This window comes from Leptonychotes weddellii, chromosome 1 (assembly GCF_054177405.1).
Source record: "Leptonychotes weddellii isolate Sample4059 chromosome 1, ASM5417740v2, whole genome shotgun sequence".
NCBI classification, from domain to species: Eukaryota; Metazoa; Chordata; class Mammalia; order Carnivora; family Phocidae; genus Leptonychotes; species Leptonychotes weddellii.
The window spans coordinates 182,777,500-182,793,194 of NC_138369.1; the positions used below are offsets into that span (position 1 = coordinate 182,777,500).

General features: G+C 47.0%; 1 protein-coding gene across 5 annotated transcripts in view; it reads left to right on the plus strand.

Annotated features, from left to right (window-relative positions):
* The first annotated feature begins 249 nt into the window (after nucleotides 1–249).
* Nucleotides 250–15,695, plus strand: part of IFNAR2 (interferon alpha and beta receptor subunit 2) — a 32,120-nt gene continuing 16,674 nt past the window's right edge. The window contains exons 1-5 of one of the 5 annotated variants that reach the window (XM_081799538.1): nucleotides 250–391; nucleotides 10,275–10,362; nucleotides 11,383–11,424; nucleotides 12,662–12,785; nucleotides 14,156–14,328. In XM_081799538.1, the coding sequence (XP_081655664.1) occupies nucleotides 10,308–10,362; nucleotides 11,383–11,424; nucleotides 12,662–12,785; nucleotides 14,156–14,328 (394 nt within the window). In that variant the 5' untranslated portion in view covers nucleotides 250–391; nucleotides 10,275–10,307. The remainder of the gene's footprint in view (nucleotides 392–10,274; nucleotides 10,363–11,382; nucleotides 11,425–12,661; nucleotides 12,786–14,155; nucleotides 14,329–15,695) is intronic. The other 4 variants (XM_081799534.1, XM_081799543.1, XM_081799549.1 and 1 more) reach the window with 4 other exon arrangements.

A 15,695-nucleotide genomic window follows, 5' to 3' on the forward strand; every position in this document is an offset into this window, starting at 1 on the left:
CCGCTACTCGGGAGGGGAGGGTGCGGTGGGAGTGGTGAGAGCCGACTCGATCAACGTCAGTAGAGGAACCAGTCGGTGCTCCGCCCCCGGCCCGCGCCCTGGGTTTCCAACAGCCGCCGGAGGCCGGCGCTCGGCGCCCGCGTCCACATCGCGCCCTGCGGGCACCCGGCGGGAAGGAAGTCCCGCGGCTCGACCCGGGTGTCCTCCCCCGCGGAGTGTGCGGTCCGCCCCGGGGCCCTCGGCCCGCTCCGCCCGCGCCCGCAGCCAAAGCAGCCGGGGCCGCCCGCAGCGCGCATCCGGGAGGCTGGCGCCTGGGCCGGAGGCGGAGGGGCGGCGGCCGGCGGCCCGGAGGCTGGCACCCCTGCGGGGAGCGGCGAGGCGACCTGCCGAGGTAAAGGGGCTGGCGGGGGCGGGGAATGGGACCGCTGGTGCGCCTGACCGCTCGGCAAACGCCGCCTCCCGGTAGCCGCTTCCCGGAATCCCCCGCAGGCTCCCCGCCTCCCGTGGACTCCGCCTCCGGCCACGCGGCTCCCTCCCCGCGGGGCTTCCGCCCCCTTCACTCCCTCTACCCCCCACCCCCTCCTCCCCATTCCCACCCCCGGCGGCTGTGCGGGTCGACCCGGGCGTCCCCCGTTGTGCCCCGCTTGCTCCGCTCCTCGCCGCCCCCGGGAGCTCTCTGTCTTTGCACCCCGTTCCCACCAAGGATGCGCGGGACACCCCGGCACTGGCGGCTGCGAGATGTGAGCCGTTGTGAAATGTGAGGGTCAAAAGCCTCAAGATCCACTCGGCGTTGCAAAACTGGGTTACCCGCTCGGGCCTCGGGGTCGGGGTCCGCGGCGCGCCCTCCGAGAGAACACCTGGAGTTCCACCAGCCTTTGTGGCCGTGCCGACAGGGTCCCCGCGGGGCGACGGGGGCTGGGGTGTCCGGCGTCCTTCCAGACCCCTCGCTTGGAAGCTGGGGTGGGGGGGAGGGAGAGGAGACAGAGGAGCATCCCTGCTCCGGGGCTGGGCCACAAGGGGAACCCGGTGCCAGTCGATGCTGGAGTTTCGACCGGGAGAAATCAGCCAGTTAAAGCATCAACACACTTAGGTGGTTAGCGGCGGCTTTATTGAGCAACTCTCGGAATCCCGGCTCATTTTTTTCTTATTTATTTATTTATTTATTTATTTATTTATTTATTTATTAGATTTTATTTACCCATTTGACGAGAGAGAGAGAGCACAAGCAGGGGGAGCGGCTGGCAGAGGGAGAAGGAGAAGCAGGCTCCCCAGGGAGCAGGGAGCCGGATTCGGGGCTGGATCCCAGGAATCTGGGATCATGACCTGAGCCCAAGGCAGACGCTGAGCCACCCAGGCGCCCCTCATTTTTTTCTTTTAATATTTGTTTGATTTCCTTGCTTTTGTTTGGGAAGAAGTCTAAAAGCTAGTATAACAGGCCAGAGGGGTCAGATCTGAGCCAGACTGAGCAGGGAGGTACAGAAGCAGGCTCAGGGAACCTGGAGTCCAGCCACGCTCCCCAGGCATCCTACTGAGCCTGGCGGCTGAGATACTCAGGCCGTGCCCTGTCCCACACCTTGGCAAAGTTTCTAAGTACCTTCCCTTCCTCTCAACTTGCTGTTTAGGTTTGGGGAACAAAGCGGTGTAAACAGAGGCCACACCGAAATCTGCCCTAAAGAAAACATTTTTTAAACTCTCCTAGCCGTTTGGGCTTCGTTGATAAGGTTTGACCTGTTTGTTCCAGGAAACGGCTTGAACTTTCAAGTTCTATAGTTCACAAGCTGGCTTTCCATTTTTTTAAAATGTCAAAAATCTGCATGGCTCTTTTATTCTTACCCAAATTTCCTCTAAAGTTCCTCATGTATTTATTTAAAAATTAAAATCTCCCTGAAATTTGGTTCCTGTGATTTGACAAACGGTAATTTGTCTAAAAAAAAAAAAAAAAAAATTAAAGGGATGCCTGGGTGGCTCCGTAGGTTAAGCATCTGCCTTCAGCTCAGCTCGTGATCCCAGCATCCTGGGATGGAGCCCCTCATGGGGCTCCTTGCTCAGTGGGGGGCCTGCTTCTCCCTCTCCCTCTCCCTCTGCCTGCCGTTCACCCTGCTTGTGCTCTCTCTCTCTCTGACAAATAAATAAAATCTTAAAAAAAATTAGAACCACAACCCCAGAGATAGTCTTAGAGGTGACACTTTTATTAAAATATATATTTCATTCCTCCCACTTGCACTCAGAGCTGGATTAACTCATTTTCCTGTTATATTTACAAACCTTCAAGCTACTGAAGAATCAATGGCATTTATCTTTTTTGACAACAGTCATCGTATGTCACCAAAACTAAAATGCCAAGATGCACTTTTATTTTATGTAACCAAGTAAGAAAAACACACATTCTGATTTCAGAGATGTTGTGATATAAGAAAAAAATGTGCATTTTATAATCTGTAAAATGTAATCTGAGCAGAAGCAGAGCCTGACAGTATTTTCCCTGAGGACTCTTCATTCCTTGCAAGAGTGAAACTGGTTGGTATGCAATTCAAGAAGAATAAAGGAAAACTAGTTAGTTGAGAGAGCTGTTGGGCTGAAGTAAGAGTCCTGAGAAGAGGAAAAAAGATACAGAGTAGTTGAGAGCCACTGAACATTTTCTCCAGAGCGAGCAGCAGGAAAATGAGGACCCTTAGTTTCCCCATAAGCCCAGGTACATGGGAGAGAGAATTGTAAGCACTGTTCTTGTTCTTGTTGTTTTAATTATGAGGGGTTTTTTTTTATATATATAGTTAAAATTTGGGGCACCTGGTTGGCTCCGTGTGTTGAGCATCTAACTCTTGGTTTTGGGTCAGGTCCTGATCTCAGGGTTGTGGGATCGAGCTCCGAGTGGGGCTCCGAGCTCAGCACAGAGTCTGCTTGGGATTCTCTCCCTGTTCCTCTCCCTTGCCCCCTCCCTCTCTCTCAAATAAATAAATAACATCTTTAAATATATTTAAAATTTTAGTGTACCCCCCACCAGAAACCATACTGGTGAGTCAACAACAATCTTAAAAAGGCTCCCTAATAAACAGGACCTTGGCATACTTGACTTTCTCCTTCTCTGACAAAGGGGCAGTGGTCAGAGGCCATGAGATGGGGAAAGTCAGCTGGGCGAGTGGGAGCAGAGACAGCCAGTGCCAGAATCAGGAGAACCAGCCAGAGGCCCAGTGGTTGACCCTCCCTCACCTCTCCACCAGAGGCAGGGAACAACATCTTCCAGGAGAAAGCAGGGCCCGGGTATCCTGACATCTGGCTCTCCCTTGACTGAGCTCCCCCCATCCCAGAGCCAGTCCTTCAGGCTCGGGAAACTGCCCAGTCTTTGCAGAACAAACTGGAATCAGGTGTGGAAGTTAAGGAGGCAAGGAGGTTAAGATTTCACTCCACTGTATCACAGTAACAGATGAGAAAGCCATCCAAGTACCAGCAAGGTGACCAGAAGTGGTTGGCGGGGGGGGGGAGGGTAGGGAGGAGGAAAGGAAGAGAAAAAAAATGACATAGCTTGCAAGGAGTCTTACTAAAAAAATCGTATGACTCCTGGGTTAGGAGAAAATTTCTTCCAATAGCCTTATATCCTACAACTTGATAAAAATATGAGTTCAATAGAATAAACTCAAAGACGAGACTATTTTAAAGTGGGATGGAACAGGAGATTGCAGACTTAAGGGGGTAAATTGAGCACCATGGGAACATAATCACAGAAGTCAGAAGTAAGAATAGATGCTGCTGAAAGTAAAAGCATTTTTAATAGAGAAAAGGTTTGATTCAAGCCAGTGAATGCAAATGAAAAGAAAGATCAAGTTAATTAGGAAGAATCTGATGTGGAAGATAAACAAAGCACGACCAAGCATTAGGATAATTGGGATCCCTGAGATACAGAAACCAACAAATGGGACAGAAAATGCATGTAAAGTAAGAGAAAAGAAAATTTCTTGAAATGAAGAAAAAATGGTCTCTAGGCCAAAAGAACATTTTCCAGGAAATTGCCACCTTCCAGGAGATTTTCCTATGGGAATGCTCAGCAGCAAGATACCTAAAACGATTTTAAAAATGTTTTAAAAGGACAGAATTATTTAGGAATCCAAGAAGAAAAAGTAAACAAAAGAGGGGCAAACCAAATCAAGCTGGCCTCAGACTCTCTAGTGCTTAAATGCCAGAGTATGGGGGTGCTGAGAAGTGTTCTAAGTGGAGGACACTGTCCCCAGGAGGGCATTTTATCCAGCTAAGATGTCATTCGAGGTAAAAGTCAATTGACAGACCTTCTCAAATATGAAAGAGCCAAGGGAATTCAAGACCCAATGAGCCCTCTTTGGGGAAAAACTGCTGGATTAGAAAAATCCAGCAAATTAGCAAATTAAGAGAGAAATCAAAATAAAGAACCCAAGCGTAGAGAACTTATGCTCGAAAGGATTGTTGGTGACTACTGATTGAAATGTAGAATTAATGCCAGACAGCTTTGGAATTGTAGGTAGAATAAAATGTGATTATTATATCAATCTAGACATGATAAACAATAAAGCAAAAAAAAAAAGAAAGAAGGAGGTAGGGAGGAAGATGGGAGGAAAAGGAGAAGAGTAAATTTCTCTAGTTTGAAAGCATGGATCAATAAATATGGTTTAATAGTAAAAGATGCTGTGAACATATAATCCCCCAACTTCCTAATTCTTCTTCCATAATTTTTTTTTTTTAAACATTAGTAGGCTATCTTAGGAAGTTATTCTTTCCTAAAGAGAAAAATAATTCAAGTTGCCACAATTCCTTCAGGTTTTTTTTTTACCCCAAGTACAGTTAAATTTAGACAGAAATGCTGTCTGTGTGTGTGTGTGTGTACGTGCATGCATGTGCACGCATGCGTGTGCATAGAAAGATCTCTGGGATTATGTTCACCTGTTAATGATGGAAATATCTGGATGCTGGAATTTGCACTTTTATACATTCTTAATTTTTTTTTTTTAAGATTTTATTTATTTATTTGACACAGAGAGAGAGCACGAGCAGGAACACAAGCAGGGGGGGTGGGAGAGGGAGAAGCAGGCTTCCCTCGGAGCAGGGAGCCCGATGCGGGGCTCAATCCCAGGGCTCTGGGATCATGACCTGAGCCGAAGGCAGACGCTTAACGACTGAGCCACCCAGGTGCCCCACATTCTTAATTTTTTTAATGAGCACACAAAAGAAGTGCTACAGAAACAAGAAAGACATTTGAAACATCAACTAAAAACAAACATGCCAAGATATTAACAATGGTTGATGCTGGGCGGCAGAAATGAGGATGCTTGTTACTTTCTCCTTTCTACTTTTTTGTATTTTTTTCCTAATTTCCGGGGGGGGGGGTGGAATTACGTAATTGCATTTGTGTAGTATTTCTGAATCCAGTCCATTCATTACTCATTGGTGACCAAAGAGAGACCCTTATGTTCTCCACCAGGAGACAGGGAGGCAGGCTCCCTGAGGGCTGTCTGTCTGTTTAGGAGGAGTTGGAATTCAGGCAAGCATCACTTCACCCCATAGGGTCCAACTGAGCAGGGTCCTGAAAATCAGCCGTGTTGAGGGATCAGAGACAAGGGTCGCTCCAGGAGGAATGGGGAGGAGAGCCAGAGCTGGGTGAGAGGCACCCCGAGCTGGGTGCCTGTGCAGGGCATTGGCTCCTGGGAAAGCTGGGGAGGCTGAGGACAGCCTTGAATTCAACCCAGGGCGCTTGATGCCTTGTTAGATGACAGTGAGCCACAGACTGTGCAGGGCCTGGAGCAAAACAGAAATGCAGAACCCCCATGTTTACAGAGCAAGAGGTACAACTGAAGGCCCTAAACTATAAAGCTTTTTCTTGTCTTCCATTGTCTCTGTCTCTCAACTTGTCACTTGCATATTTACCGTTTAATGTCGTCCTGAGTAAAAAAAAAAAAAAAAAATTACATTAATAGGAATTTCCCCCATTCTACTTTATATTGTGCAAAACCAGATCTAAGAGCATTTCATTCGCATGGGGGAATCATTGAATTACACAATTGGCATCTCAGGGAACATTTGGAGAGGGCACCTCGAACTAGCCAGAAGAGACAAACACAGGCCAAACTCAGGAATGAGAAGGGGGTTCCCCAGGCACACAGCCCCAGAAACATTCCCTTATGCCCAGGGGTATGGTAGGGGCCAGTGCAGCTCCCGGCAGGTGCCCAATGCCACTCCGCCCCTTGCAACTCTGGGCACATGTGCCTTAGGGCCTGAGGGATGCTGGGATCCCCCTCCTGCTAGCCGCCCTGCACCCCAGTTTGGGGTGGGCTCTGCGGAAGTCCAGCCCTGAATCCCTCCTGCCCAAGGACCTGCTGTCTCAACCCACTGCATACTAGCAATGTCCAAAGGTCTTTAAACCTCTGCCCTTGGACATGCTAGGTACCTGGATCAAGGCTGACCTAGATGCCCACCCCCACCAGTCCAGCTAGCTGCCCCCCTGGGTGAGGCAGGGCATGGCCAGCCTGGGGGAAGGGCAGCTGGCCCCCTCCTGTCTAACACACCAGGAGGGCATCCAGGCAACACGATGTGACCCAGCTGCCATCCCCACACCAAGTTCATCAGGGTAGAGAGAGAGGCCAGACAGGGCCTGGGACCCCATCCCACAGGGGAAGGGGGGCGAGACCAAGTGTGAGCTGAGGCTACCAGCTCACCGTGTGTCCCGCCGTCCCATCAGACTTCACTAACAAAACACAAGTTCAAAGATAAAATTATTAAGAATTTCAGGACAGCCACGGGAGAGCAGTAAAGTGAGTGTGGATCCCTTCTGCTTGTGAGACCCAGGACCCCAGGACGGGGTGGTGGGGGAGGAACGAAGCCAGCCCTGGCTGGCTAGGAGATGAGAGTGACAATAGCTATGCTTTAGGAAGGCTGATTGGTAATCAGGGAGTTTCCAGGCACTTAATTAAACAATTCCAGGCAGGACGCGGAGACAGGAAATCAGATTTTCCAAACAACCAGGAATCTAGTTATTAGACATCGGGTTGGAAGTGGGGTATGGGTCATCAGGAACAAAGCAGAGGAGACATCCCCTGGCCCATAGAGGGTGAGGGACTTATAATTGTGTAATTTTGTGTGTGTGTCCGCCGCGGAAGAAACCAAGTGTTCTATAGATGCAGAACAAAGATGAAGATGTACCACCATCAGGAAAAGACAGAGGGGCGAGCGGCCACAGGGCAGATGGTCAAGTGCAAGGGAGTGTCTCTCCCCACCCTTCCATGTGGCATTCTACACTCTAGATGTGCCCAGCATCTTAGGGAATGTCCACAACCACGCAGGCCCTCTGCTGGGGAGTAATGGTGGTAGACAAGGTCACACGTCACAACGATCTCTGTAGATGTTCTAAATGGGCACAGTATAGTGGGGTAATTTATAGGCAGAGGTGCCTGGACATCTCATGGGTGGTGGAGTCTTCAGCAGGGACAGTAGTTTTAACCTGGAATGTCTTGGATTCCTCCAGGAGAGCACCTTGGGTGGGACCTGTTACCCTGATAATCAAGAGGACTTTCTTAATTTATTTTGAGCTCGAACTCAAGTCTGCCACTTTGTGGTCCTTTTTCAGTTTTCACTTGGGGCTTGATGCTGCTACAGTGTTGGGGGGGACAGAACACCCAGAATCGATAGGGCCCAGTTGCTTGGGTGGAGACAAAAGCCCCAAGGCAGAGAAGGAACAAGGCCCATTGGGGGGCAGGGGGGAGAGGGCTCCATAAAATTCACGAAGAATTTCTCACCGTAGAGTGAGGAACGCTTTCGGACTATGACTCAAAATGCAGATGCCGAGAAAGAAAATAGCTTCAAATCTAAAAACCTATATAGAACTCAGAAACTAATGCATGAATTTTTTTTTTTTTTTTTTAAGCCAGCATGAGGGACACCTCGGTGGCTCAGTTGGCTAATCATTTGCCTTCAGCTCGGGTCATGATCCCAGGTTCTTGGGATCAAGTCCCTATATATAGGGCTCCTTGCTCAGCGGGGAGTCTGCTTCTCCCTCTGCCTGCCGCTCCCCCTGTGTTCTCTGTCTCTGACAAATAAATAAAATCTTAAAAAAAAAAAAAGAATCAGTTTTCTGATTCATATTTTTTAAAAAATAAAATAAAATAAAAAAATAAAGCCAGCATGAGCAAATCAAAGGGCGGGTTGACAACAGAGGGGGAAAAGACAAAGTGATTTGTATCATAGACAAAGGGCCAGTTTCGCTCATATTTAAAAAGTTCCTGCAGACAAACCAATAAGAAAAAAAAGCTTCAACTCAGTAGGAAATGAGCAAAGGTACAAACAGTTAACAAGAAAGGAAATGCAAGTGACTCTTACATGTATGAAAACAGACACTAACTCAGAATAAGAGAAATATAAATTTGTATTAGTCTGAAGAACTTTTTTTTTTTTAAAGATTTTATTTATTTATTTGAGAGAGAGAATGAGATAGAGAGAGCATGAGGGGGGAGGGTCAGAGGGAGAAGCAGACCCCCTGCTGAGCAGGGAGCCCGATGCGGGACTCGATCCCGGGACTCCAGGATCCTGACCTGAGCCAAAGGCAGTCGCTTAACCAACTGAGCCACCCAGGCGCCCTGAAGAACATTTTTTATTTATGAATTTGATTTTAAAAAGTCCAAGAGCGGGGCGCCTGGGTGGCTCAGTCGGTTAGGCATCTGCCTTCGGCTCAGGTCATGATCCCAGGGTCCTGGGATCGAGCTCCGCATCGGGTTCCCTGCTCAGTGGAGAGTCTGCTTCTCCCTCTCCTTCTGCCCCTCCCCCTGCTCATGCTCTCTCTCAAATAAATAATCTTAAAAAGAATAAAATAAATAAAAAATCCAAGAGCTTGATGGCAGCCTCTGTGAAGAGCTTGTGGCGGAAGGAAAAATTCTCACATATCACAGGTAGTGGTGCACGTCATACAGAGACGAGGGCAAGAGAGTGGCCGTTTCTATTCAAATTACAAGCGCAGAGCCCCTCTGTGTCAGGTGTCTTCCATCTACCCCTCCAGACCCAGCCTCCCCACTGTCACCCCTTACTTTGCTCTGGGATCCTGTCTGGTTAGGGCGCAGCTACCAGCGCCCTGGTCCTATGACTTCTGATTGGGATCAGCCAGTGACGAGCCCCAAGTAAGAGAAGGGAAGAAGAACAGTGAAGGGTATTTACCCTCCCATCCCCTGCCACTTCCCTGCACTATCCTTTTGGGCTCCCACAGGATTTTCTCCTCCCAAATTCCAGCACCTTCCCTTTGCCCAAGCCCCACTGGGTAACGGCCCCACTGTTATTAGCTCCAGGTACTATCTTCTTCCTTTTTGTTTGCCTACATCCTGCTCACACATTTGTAAATAGTCCCCTGATTAAAGTCTTTCTCAAAATATCCTAATTCAAATATCTTTTTCCTGCTGAGACCCTGAGTGGTATGACCTTTTGCCTGCAATCCTACTTCTGGAAAGTTTTTCTACACTTAGACTTGCACACATGCAGAATGACGCATGTCCAAGATAAGCCATTGCAGAAAAGACTGGAAGCAACTCAGACATCTATCATGGGGCCTGATTACCTAAATGGTAGTGTGTCCATAGAGTAGACTACGCAACTGCTTTTTAAAAAAACAAGGAAATGCTCTTGGGTGCTGATGTCAAAAGATCTCCCAAATATATATCGTCAAGTAGAAAAAGCAGGAGTAGGACAGGGAATGTATATCTTATCTCTTGTGTTAAAAAAGGGGGAGAAATGATATATATTTGGTTTTGCTTGTGCTTAAAGATATTCTGAAGGACTCACCAAAGAATGAATAAAAGTAGTTTTCTGAAGGAAGCAAGACCCTTTGCTATTTACTTTTGTGTGTTTTTGGAAACAGATAACTCTGTCGCCTATTCCAAAGTTAAATTTAAAACTTCTCCCTGGGGACTCCTGGGTGGCTCAGTTGGTTAAGCGTCTGCCTTGGATCCCAGGGTTCTGGGATAGAGCCCCACATCAGGCTCCCTGCTCAGCAGGAAGCCTGCTTGTCCCTCTCCCCTCTGCTCATGCTCTTTCTTGCTATCTCTCTCTCTCTCAAACAAATAAATAAAATCTTAAAAATAAAAATAAAATAAATAAATAAAACTTCTCCCTGACTAGACAGGAAATTGGTCCCAGGTCCGGCTCCCAGGAGGGCAAAGGAATCCTAGAAGTGGAAACATCCTGCTCCTTTCTTGTTGTCCTGTCTTCATCTACTTTTATCTTTGTCACTTAATTACATGCTTTAGCATTGGGATCACCTAATATCGATTTCCTTTCAGATGTGAAAGTAAAGAAAAGACTTAATAACCAAGATGCTTTGGAGCCAGAATGCTTCCCCGATTAGATCACAGAATCTGTGTCTCGTGGGTAAGTGTTACTTTTGTCGGAGCTCTTGTAGGAGCAAGCCAGCCAAGTTGCCATCACCTGGAGTCCTACTGGGGAGTAGCAAATGGATGTCCCTGACTAGGGGCCCAACATCAGCCTGTCCAATGCCAAGAGCCAAATGGAATGTAGATAGGAAACCTGCACTGAGGGTCTGGAGTTTCTGCCCTACTATTAATTTTAGGAGAACAAACAAACAAGAATGACTCCATAATGATGGAGAGTATCCTCCAAGGCACTTTGAAGAGGAATTTCTCTTAATACCCTCATTCTAATCCAGGGCAGAGTTTCTCACTCTACTCCCCTACTTAGGAAGAGGCCAAACCCCTTATCTCCCACCGCTTCACCAGACTGAAAGGTCGGCCCTGAACTTTGGTTTCTGGGCTTCATTTATTCTTGACTTTTTTCCTGTAGTCCTATGCCGCTTTTTCTCTACCTTTCTTTTGATTCTATTTCAGTGTCCCTGGGTCATCTGTTCCATAGTTTACCAGTAGGGGATCCATGAGGGGGACACTTCTCCCCTATGCAGGCCTGCCCATGCCTGTAACCGCTCCCTTCCCAAGTCACTGTGACAGCCAGAAAGCAAAGGAGAGTCCCCAGTTCCCATCACCAGCGATTTTCTTCCTACACCCCCCTTGACAAATGTCTTAATCTTTAAAGTGTATTAACTGACAATATGCGTATTCATATTCTGAGACTTTTTCCAGACACATAGCTAGCTGCTTCTCGGGGCTCTCTCCCAACCCATCAGCCCTGTTATTCACAGCAACCCCTAGATAGATTTCATTTTGGATTCAATCAAGTTGAAACCCATGGACCATGTGCTGATGATACCCACATCAATCCTCCAAGAACCATTTGCTTGAGCATTCTTTTTTTTAGCACAAGGAAGTCTCAATCCAATGTCAAGACATGTACGAAAGAATGCCAGACTCAGAGCGAGAATTACAAATTGAGGCTGGAGAGAGTATTTTTGCTTGTCTCATATATTTTTCTTCTTCCTAGTGTGTATCAGCCTTGTGTTTGGTGCGTTATCTTCGTTGCCTGGTAAGAGATTTTCTTGGCTTGAGTGAATTTTGTGGAAGGGCCAGAGTACTGGGGCAACCATTCAGAAATCTAAAATGTGGGGAATTTGATTTCTGATCCCAGATGTTTTGCCAGTTTTGTTTGAATCCTTTTTCTTAGATTTTCTCAAATACTCTTTTTTTTCCTCTGTCAAAGGAGCGAAATTTAGCCAAATTTGCACATTTGTCTCTCAAAACTCTTATAAGAAATTAATACCAAAAAGAAAAAAGAGGGAAAGAAAACACCAGAAGTCATTTTAAAACTCCTTAAAAGAATATTCAATTTCAAACCCCTTAATCGAAGAATGAGGAAGCACAGACTATGTCAAACAGAAAGCGATCCAGAAATAATTTCCCCTTAATTTGCATTCTTCCACGTGCTCTCTGGTACCTGGTGCCAGATAAAGGAAAATACTCTTTTTAAACCAAACATCTTGCCTACATCTGTAAATCTGTCTGCATAATCTCACTCTGCATTAACTCTATATCCAACCTTGTGATGAGCACAGGGGATGAAGAGGTCACAGCCAAGAAGCAGAGTCCTAGGTCCGAACCACAGGCAACTTAAAGGATCATAAAAATTGAATTTGAAAAAAAAGAAAGAAAAGACCTGAATATGAACGGGATTTGACCACTATAGTTTTCGAATCTCACTTGCCGCTGCCTCTTCCCAGCTACATAACATTATGTAACTCAACTTCTCAGTTTCACGGTCTGTAGAATGGGTCTCTTCCTAGGACCGACTTCAGCATTGTTGCTCAGATTAAGTGCCTGGAAAGGGCCAGTCTGGACATGCATTATCTGTCCCTTCCGTAACCAGGGAATAAATGCAATGGAAGTTTAGCAGAGGGAAAGCAGGTGGTGGGCCGAGCCACTTAGGGGGACTACAGGAAGAGTTGGAGTTGAGTTGAGAGAATGAGGTGGACATGAATCCTTTTGATCCGATGAACCGCTGAGAGTCCATGATAACTGAGGGAGGCCAAATCTTGTTTCCACAGTGCTGAGTTCTGGTTCCTAAGCTTGCCTGCCCTAACGATGTGTTGCTCATGAATTAGTTATATTACTTCATTTCTTGTGTCCACTAGAACCATATCCTTCCCGTGTTCCCAAGACCCTGGGGTTTCTCTGCTGGGCGTGTGGGCTCCAGGTCCCAAGGGACCGATTAGACAACCCTGGGTTCCAGATTTCAGTGTTTCTTTTTTCTCTCCTGTTTCCTTTAGATTTATCAGATAAATCTTGCACTTTCAAGGTGACGTTACACAATTTCCGGGTCATCTTATCGTGGGAATTAAAAAACCATTCCATTGTACCAGATCACTATACATTACAGTACACAGTTATAAGGTTGGTTTGACATTTCATTTTTTTCTTGTTAAATATATTCGCTTTCTATTAATTGGGGAGTGGGGAAGGGTCATGATCTTCCTTGTGATAGAGCTCCTCTCTTCTCTCCCTCTCTCTCTCTGTTCTGAGTTCAGAGCTTTAAAAGTCCAAGTCCACTTTTAATTGAATTGAGTACTTTAACAACCTCAAACTGGTTTTGACAAAGCTTGTATTTATAATCATTTCTATGGGTCAGAGCTGCAGAAGCAAAATAATTACTATGAATGGTTTTCACAATTATTTCTCTCAGTCAGTCAGTCTGGACATTTAAAGAACAGTTTTTCAAGAAATAAATAAATGAATGAATGCACTGTTTTCTGAGGACTGGAGTCCAAAGATCTGGTGACCATATTGATGTTAGGTTCACTTTTCTTTATTCAGGGAGCCGTGTGGCACATCAGAAAGCTGCCTGGCCGAGACCAGGAGAGGCCTAGGTCCACAGTCTGGCTTGATCACTGATTGGCTGTGACCTTGGGGCACAGAGCTCAGCTTCTCTGATCCGAGTGTCCTACTTAGGGGTGCTGCAAAGATGAATGACATAATGGATGGAACCCTCAATGGCTCTCTTCTTCCGATGTCTAATGTCACCCTTCTAGGCTGTTACTTTGATCCAGTTGGCCCTCCAAGTGTTCTTTTGTTTGCTGTTTATTTGGCTAAAAGCTGTTACTACCATTGACTGACCCAGTAGAAGGCCTCTTGCAAGTTTCTCTGGTGCCTGCCAAAGTCTTAGTCTCTCTCTGTGTTAGGCAGTCACATGTATCACCCATTTACCTTTCTGAAGCTCAAGAAATCAGATATCTCTCTTGTCCCTACATAGCACAGGCTGACTTGGGACTGGACCATGTGATCCTCAGCTGGAGAGAGGGTTTCGGGGAGGACACTCATGATTGTTCTGTGGAGACTGGGAGATCTGGGGCCTTTACCACAAAAGCGTAAGGTTTGCTCATTCATTCATCCAGCAAATACTTACTGAGCACCTACTGCATGCCAGGGGTCGAACCATGAACCAAAGTCCTTGACCTCCTGCGGCCTAGAGCAGATATTCTGAAAGTAGGCAGAGATATCAATAAACAAATAAAGATATAATGTGGTAGGTGCTGGTAAACAGTGTGCAGAAAAATAAAGACAGACAAGAGGGATTAGGAGAGAAAGGGGGAACACGATGGGGTAAGGTGTATTTCCATTTTAAATAAAGTGGTTAGGGAAGATGACTTGATACAGGGATATTTGGGCAGAGCCATAAAGAAATGAAGAAGCTGGGCATGCAGTTAGTGGATTCTCATCATATAAATGCTGAAGTTTTCCTTTTATCATTTCTTTTCCTTTCAAAGTAGACCAGACCATGTGAAGATTGTGGAGCACTGTTCAAATATCACAGCATCATTCTGTGACCTAACAGATTTGTGGGAGGTCCTGCCCGAGACGTACGCCATCACAGTTGATGGATTCAGAGGGAACACAACGCTGGTCACGTGTTTCATCGATTTCTTCCTGGCAACACAGAGTGAGTGGATCTCTGTTTATCATCTTCAGCAGCAGCAGCAGCAGCAGCATCAAGTGCATCAGTATTTGCTTTGCCATGAAATAGAAAGGTCTGCAAAGGGTGTCTCAGACTCAGGGCTAGGTGCACCACCTGACCCTGCCACTTTCCTAGCTCTGAAGTATTTACTTTGCTTCTCTGAGCCTCAGTTTTCTTATCCAAAAGGTGGGATGATGGTCTGTACTTTGCAGAGGATTCCTCTATGCCTGAGTGAGGCAGGTATTCCGGCAGCAGTGGCCACTACTTTCTGGTATATTTCAGAAGCTGATAGGAAGTAGATAGTGAGGTCCAGATGGCCTGTATCTGAGCTGTCACAACTCTTTGGGCCAGTGTTCTCCTTAATACTGCAACCCCTCCCCCGGATCATAACCCAGTAGCTCTTATCTATGTCAGTTCCCAGACTCAGAGAAGACCGGAGCCCAAGAGTGGATCTGCCTCTCTCTTCTTTCCCTGTGACTGGAGTCAGGTCCCTATGGCACTTGCCTTAACATTCCCAGTGTCAGTGGTCCTCAGCCAGACTCCAGCACTTCTTCAGTGTCTTAATGTGCAACCTGTTTCCAAGAGAAAGATTCTGTTTCAGCTCCCTGTTAAAGGCTGTGTGGGTGTGCACTCACACATATGTGCTTATTATTATTAGCAAAGTGATAATGACCGAATCCCACTGTCACAAACAACCTAGATAGGAGATTCACTGGAATTGTGTGTATATGTTTATGTGTGTGTAGAAATGTACATATCTGTGTGTGTATAAAAAAAGAAAAGAAAGAAAAGCACAACTTCTAGATCATGGTATTCAGACTATTGCAGAAACGATATTAAAGTCAGAAAGATGTCATTTTTCAAGACTCAAGATGGTAAATATGAGGGCTCTGGGCAGGGGGAAGATGGCAGATGAGTAGGGGACCCTATTTCAGCTGGTCCCCGGAATTGAGCTGGGTATCTACCAGACCACTCTGAGCACCCACGAAACCAGCCTGAGATGTAAGAAGATCTGGATCTCTACAAACAGAATATCGCAGGCGGTTGGTTTCAGGGTACGAAGCGGGGAGTCGTGATTCTGCGGGCAGATATCCGAGGATAAAGGCGGCGGGAGGGAGCCTGGCCCTGGGGATCCTACACCGCCGGTGAGTGACAGCCTCGCGGGCTGCGGATGGGCACAGACTCGCAGACCGGTAATGCCGGGGAAAGGACTTTAGGGCAGCCCCCGGGGTGGAGGACCAGACCGGCAGGGTCGCACGCAGGCGAACTGCAGCCCACCCACCCCCACCCCCACCCCCCGCTATAGAAACTGGAGCGACGGTCGAGCGCACGCGAACTGCAGCCTCCAAGAC